This window comes from Epinephelus moara, chromosome 4, assembly GCF_006386435.1.
Source record: "Epinephelus moara isolate mb chromosome 4, YSFRI_EMoa_1.0, whole genome shotgun sequence".
NCBI lineage: Eukaryota > Metazoa > Chordata > Actinopteri > Perciformes > Serranidae > Epinephelus > Epinephelus moara.
Window position 1 is genome coordinate 26,730,574 of NC_065509.1, and position 6,409 is coordinate 26,736,982.

General features: G+C 39.7%; 1 protein-coding gene across 1 annotated transcript; it reads right to left on the bottom strand.

Moving 5' to 3' along the window:
- Positions 1-408: 408 nt before the first annotated feature.
- cfl1 (cofilin 1) lies at positions 409-6,040 on the bottom strand. The gene is made up of 4 exons (XM_050042163.1): positions 5,883-6,040; positions 1,669-1,979; positions 1,503-1,579; positions 409-1,405 (listed from the first exon to the last, which is right to left on the bottom strand). The coding sequence occupies exons 1-4, from the start codon at positions 5,883-5,885 to the stop codon at positions 1,293-1,295; spliced, it is 504 nt and encodes a 167-aa protein (XP_049898120.1). The 5' UTR covers positions 5,886-6,040; the 3' UTR covers positions 409-1,292.
- Positions 6,041-6,409: the final 369 nt, after the last annotated feature.

Below are 6,409 nucleotides of genomic sequence, written 5' to 3' on the forward strand. Positions count from 1 at the left end.
ATTTGTGACAACATACTATACTATGATTTAGTTTATGATTTTTGACGATATATCCTACTGTAACTTTTTTCATGAGTTTTGACGACATACTATGCTATGACGTTTTTATGATTTTTGACTACATACTATACTATTATTTTTTATGAGTTTGGACAACATACTATACTATGACTTTTTTTATGGTTTTGATTACATGCTGTTGTTTGGAAAATTCAATTTAGGATCTCATATTAAATATAAAATTTTAATGTATCTAAAAAGATTTTACTATACTATTATAGACTTGTGATATGGAACAGATTACCAAAACCTGAACAAGCACAAATTCTAAATAGTATGAAAACAGCTTGAGTATTTGTTTTTGGAAAACACAAGTAAAAAAAAGTGGAAAAAGAGCAAAACAAGTCAGTAGTTTAGTGCTTTTTATTAGAGATAAGGAGACGATACAAAACATCCACCATTCAATATTCAGTCTAAACTCTGACCGCTGGTCTTTCATATACACATCGCTCCCCATCAGACCTTCATTACACCAAAGTTTTTAATTCGAGGAGATCCTGGTTTTAACAAGTACAAGGAATGTTGTCTGTTACATCAAATGCCATGGTTTTTTGACCCAGAACTGGAAATAAAAAGGAATCACTCAAGTTTTGGAATTTGCATGTTCAAAAAGAAAAAAAAAAAACATGGAATAACAAAACGAAAAAAGAAAAATATATATATATTTAACCGTGTTCCCCCCCCAGAGAAGGTTTTGATACATCTTGTGAATTAGTTCATACTACAACTAGTCTCAACTACAAACACTTACAAAACTTAACTAAAAGTTTGGCAAAAAAAATGTAGTTGGAACGTCAGGATTCAATGGTTGGAAAACTAAGAGGTTGTCGTCTGTCCCTTTCTCTGCAAACGTTCAAATGGAACCCGGAATGAAAGAACAAAACCCTGTCTTTAAACATGAACAATATGTGTTTTTAAGTTTTATCATCATCGTCATCCTTCCTCAAGTTGTATCTTTATGTTTTTCCTTTGTGTGTGTTTTGTTCATAATCTTTATGTTGCGTGAACTGGAATGACAGTCTGCATTTGTGGAATTTATTTATTTTTTTGTTTTTTAAACTGTCACTTGACCCCGAAACCCACCCACAATATCCCACCCCGAGAGTCCCGCAAATGGTGCTGGTTTCTGCTTTTGCCCTTCTCCAAACCACACTGGAATGAACAGCTAAACCCAACAGATGTGTCTGAAAGGCCTCGATCGAAGCCAGAGAGGAGGGGAGGGGGGGCGATATTTATATAGGGGATCCTTCCAGGCTGATTACTGACGAGCCGCCAAGCTTCTCTGCCAAGGTGTGTCGGTCTTTGAGGTCTTCCAAACCGTTCACCTGCCACTCGTGCTTAATACCTGGAATAAAATTGTAAAAATGTGTTAAACATACAACAAAGACTAAAATATTATGAAACAGAGTGAGCGATGATAAAACCTATGTCATGCCATTTACCTTCAAATTTTCTCTTGATAGCATCTTTTGAGCTGGCATAGATCATCTTGCTCTTCAAGGGGGCACTGTCTGGAGCCCTGTGAGTGGGAAAGAAATACAATTATAGCCAAACATCATCTTAATAATGCTCATAAACCCTTTAGTGTCTAATAAAAGTGGCTCTCACCAGAAGATAAAGACCAGATCCTCCTTCTTTGTCTCTTTGGTCTCATAGGTGGCGTCGTACAGGGCGTAGCGGCAGTCGTCTGGGGGCAGCATCTTCACAAAGTGCTGGTATGGATCCTGGACGGTGGCTCCCAAGTCGCCCAGCAGGATCTCTTTGCCATCATCCAGAACAATGTTCTTGAGGTCCTTGCTCATGCAGAACAGGATGGCCTTCTTCCTCTTCCTCTTCTCATCCTCGTTCGCCTGAGCCTTACGCACCTTCATGTCGTTGAAGACGGCGATAACTTCGTCTGTGACTTTCACACCGGAGGCCTGAAGAGAGAACGATCTGTTAACTCAGAGTTTAATGTGTTCACAGTTTAACATGGCAGCTGCTTTTACTACTTCTCAGAACTGATGATGCCACAGAAAGTGATTATTTTACACGCTACACAAAGCTATCAGTTTATCAATGCAGGTTTCACATAATACAAAGTAAATATGATTTAATCACATCACTTTTTACACAGGTTCAAGAAGAAAATCTATTGCTAGTGTTAAATGGTGCTTTAATCACTTTGTATTGATTTGGGGGAATATCACAATGTAAATATAAAATGTTTTAAATATAAATGGACACTAGCGCTTTCAAGTTCCACATGGATGATCAATTAATATCTCAGGTCACTTCTGAAATGAAAAAATTACAAACTTATAGGGTTAGGAATCACCGCAGGCCACACACTACCATATTATTGTGATTTTAAATGTTTGCAACATGATGAGTATTGCGACTCTATTGCGATTTATTAAATTTTTTCAACTGCACATTATGTCCTCAAAGGAAAACTTTGTCAACATCTGTTTTATCTAATAAGATAAGGTTTTCAGTGTGTTCATTTCACGTAAAACATTTTTATTGCAGCAAAATATATCTAATGGACTGAAAAAAACAACTGATTTTATAGCTCTAATATGGCACCAAGAGTTAAATTTGTATTTGAAATATAATGATTTAAAAAAAAAATTCAAAGTCTATACAAATCAATACATGGCACATGTGTATTAACACAAAATTGCCCCACAATTTTTTTATTTTTTATTTTTAATCCCCTGACCTCTACAAACGTACTGGTCCAAGCTTTGAAAATGTGAATATAGCTGGTTTTCTCAGTCCTGTGATATTTAACTAAATATATTCAGGTTTTGAACTGCTGCAGACAAACCAAGCAGTTTAAACCTCTCGTCTTGGGCTTTTGGAAAAACATTGAGCAAACAATCTAGAAAATTATTGACAGACTAACTGTTAATGAGAGCAACTGTTCGTTTCAGTCCACAGTGATAGTTTTGCCAGAACGAGGCAACAGTTGCCATCGTGTTTATCAGGCCAGAAGTGATGACTTCAGTACAGTAAATACAGGGATAAGGCTGAAGAAAGGCCTGCGAGGGCAGCATGTGACTATCACACACAGCAGGAATGCTCCTTACAAGGCCGACTGATAAGGAGGATTGAACTGCAAAGGTGTGGCCATGACAAGCAGTTAGCCACAGTGGTGGAAGAGTTAAGACGTGTAATTCAATCAGAAAATTATCGAGCTGTCAGCACAGTTGGTCCAAAAAAGATCAACAGTGATGATTCAGCCTTTTGACTTCATCTATTATGTATAAGGTCAGACTGTAAGAATACTGAAGAACAGGAAATAAAATATGTGACCAACACTGCAAATCCAAAGTGCACCGAGGCCATGAATACGAAATACGTTCATCTAACAGGTGTGTCCAAGTTTCTGTGACTGTGACCAGTGGGTATAAAACATTACATAAGTCCCTTCAGAGGGAGCAGCCATGTACGTCTACCATAAAGATGACCATGTGGGTGAGGGTGTGGCCAGGAATTAAGCGTTTAAGTACAGGGTTCAGTCTCAAACAATGGGGCTTCTGTAGAAATATAAAATACAAGTCACATCGCAGAGTCACAGCTGCTCCATAACTCCCTCTATCAGGTCTTCTGACTCTGTTTAAGGACCTCGATCACAGGAAAACACAGTCTCGAGAAAAGAAAACTGCTATCTACCAGCAATGTGTCAGTGGAAAAAAAAGACACAACAATGAAAAGGAAATAATGGGGCAGGAAAGACGGAAAAGGAACCCAACTGCAGAGCAGCAGAGACGGCACTGTGTGTTTGCTCAGGGCGTAAAAAAGACCTGTACACGATAACAGTGAATTTAGGGTAATTATTAACCAGAGCACCTTATTCACTTCCTTAATCTCATCAGTCAATAAAATAACGAATGTGCTTTGCTACAACGCCAAGGAACATGGAAAAAAATATCCAAATCTGTCTCCAAAATAATCTGCTGAGGTTTACAAATACTCTTTGCATATATGACAGCACATGACACACGGTGTTCTTCCTCCATGGCAATGCTGAGAAATCATGATGATGATTTGCATGCCTCATTTTTCTGTGAACAAGCATGATCTGCAAAAGCAATAACATGCTTTAAGCTCCACTTCTTCCTTCCTACAGCCTTCCTCTAGCATAATTTCCCCCAATGTTGTTTATATTCTGTTTATTTTTCTGTTGTGGCAGCAAGCTAATATCACCATGGTGATCGCTAAGCTCCAGCCTTATCTAATCTTAACCAGGGGTACTTTTCTTTAGTGAAGTCAAGGTTCAAGTGACTCAATATAAATGTAGTCACAATCCAAATCTTGAATTCCTTTACACACAGTGCCAGGTAAGATTACAGGCCTCGTATGAGCCCATTAGTAAACACAGGCCTGATGGGTTTATACTGAAACTCTTATAATGAAACGCTGCAGTGTGTGCATTTGGTTGAAATCAGGTTGTTAACGGTGCAGACTCAGCAGTGAGAGGCAATAGACAAGATATGTGGATGTTAAATAAATATACAAAATGTATTATATTACAGATATATTATAATTATTGTAATTTTATTTTTGCGTAGCACAAAGAATAATGACTGATGACTATGAATGAATAGAGGCATCCGTCAGTTATTCCCTCTTGGTATTGTATAGTAGTGTAATGGCGTGACGGGCGTGCAGTGTGTATAAACGGCTCTACAAATTAGATGCGCAACTAAAAGAAGATGCGCAGTACTGACCATGAAGATGCACAGACAGCGGCCCGTTAGCTTCAGCTAGTGGATCCAACACGGCCAAACTGCCGTTACATAATGCTCACAATTCCGTCAAAATATTTACTACAACATAATAAATACATGGCGAAATTATCACACGGATAATTGCCGTAAATTGAATCTAATCGCGGATCCGTTACAATACAGCACCAAACAAAATGGTCTTTGCACCAAATTCAGGGTGGGGCCATGAATGCAGCACACGCACGTGTGTGCACTAGCTTGCTATATAAGGCAAAGCTCTGCTCAAACGGACCGTTCGTTTGTCAATTCACACATTTACTGTCACAGCGCGACTCGGCCATAAACCTACAAAATCATCCGTGTAGTATCACTGGGTGAAGAGTGACCTGATTTAGAGCACGTACACAACCAGGGTCTGAACATGCTGTTCGCGCTGGAGCCGTGTACAGACAAAGAACAAGAAAATCACAGCTAGCGCCAGCCATAATGGGTGTCATTTTCTGCCTCTTGCTAACGTAGCTAGCTGAGCTAACAATACCGTTAGCTAGGTTAGCCCCGAGGCGCTGCTGCTGCACCTGCCAGCGCTGCGCTCTCATTATGTGGAAGCCTCGACGGGCAGAGGACAAATAACGGAAACATGATGCAGTGAAAAACACCGTGAACAGCGTCATGACAACGGTGGACGTGTTCACCAGACGAGGCCCTCCCGGCTTTTTGTCGGCGAAACACTGACTGAAGAACGAAATGGCGCCAGTTGTTCGGCACCATCAGTCGGTTTTTTCCAGTATATCGTCAAGATGTAGTAGAAACCATCGCCTGGCTAAATTATCTAACTGTGATGAGAGTAAAATGGACCATAGCCACGCTATGTGGGAGCTTTGTTAGCTGACCAGCCTCTCCACCAGCACGGCTGTCCGCTGCTTAGCCCCGGCGCTAGCACCAGCTCCTGCGGCACAGAACCGGCTCGCTACGTTTGATGCTAAAACCTACACCATCATCTATAAAATAAACAAATAAACATCATAACTAACTGTATCTAAACAATATCAGCCTGTGGAAGCAGCCAGGGAACATAAACCGTTATAAAGACGATGTTAAACCTACCATGGTTGTGGCTCTGAGTTGGTCAGCGTCTGTGTAGAAATTGAATGGACTGTGATGATGAATTGTCGGTCTCGCTCACACACTGGATACACAGCGTGAACGCGCCTATAAAGCGCGCCCCTGACTCGAGCAAAGTGCACGAGAGGGAGCGCGTGTCTCTCCACCTTGATTGTCCGGCGGTTTTATCTGTCGCTTCGTGTTTACTATTAACTTGTGTATTTTTATCACCTGTGATAACACACAGAGGGCCTTAGACCTAATATTAATATTAACTGTAGTCAGTTTAATATTTTACACACAAATTAAACAGGTAATAAAACAAAACAAGTATTTTTACAGGTATATTTTAGCATATTATTGACTATTTTTTATTGAATGTGGCACTAAATGGCAACCGTTTGAGGTGAAACAATACTTTACCTCGTACCTTTAGTATTTTTTATATTAATATCTAACCCTCCCTATGCTATTCTATTAATATTTTTTATTTCCTTGAGCAATGGCGGCCTGCAATCGTGCACAAATCA

Coding starts and splice junctions, on each gene's coding strand:
- cfl1 (XM_050042163.1), bottom strand. Junction 1,580..1,668: donor GATCTGGTCTTTATCTTCTG/GTGAGAGCCACT, acceptor TCCCACTCACAG/GGCTCCAGACAGTGCCCCCT. Junction 1,406..1,502: donor TATCAAGAGAAAATTTGAAG/GTAAATGGCATG, acceptor ATTTTATTCCAG/GTATTAAGCACGAGTGGCAG.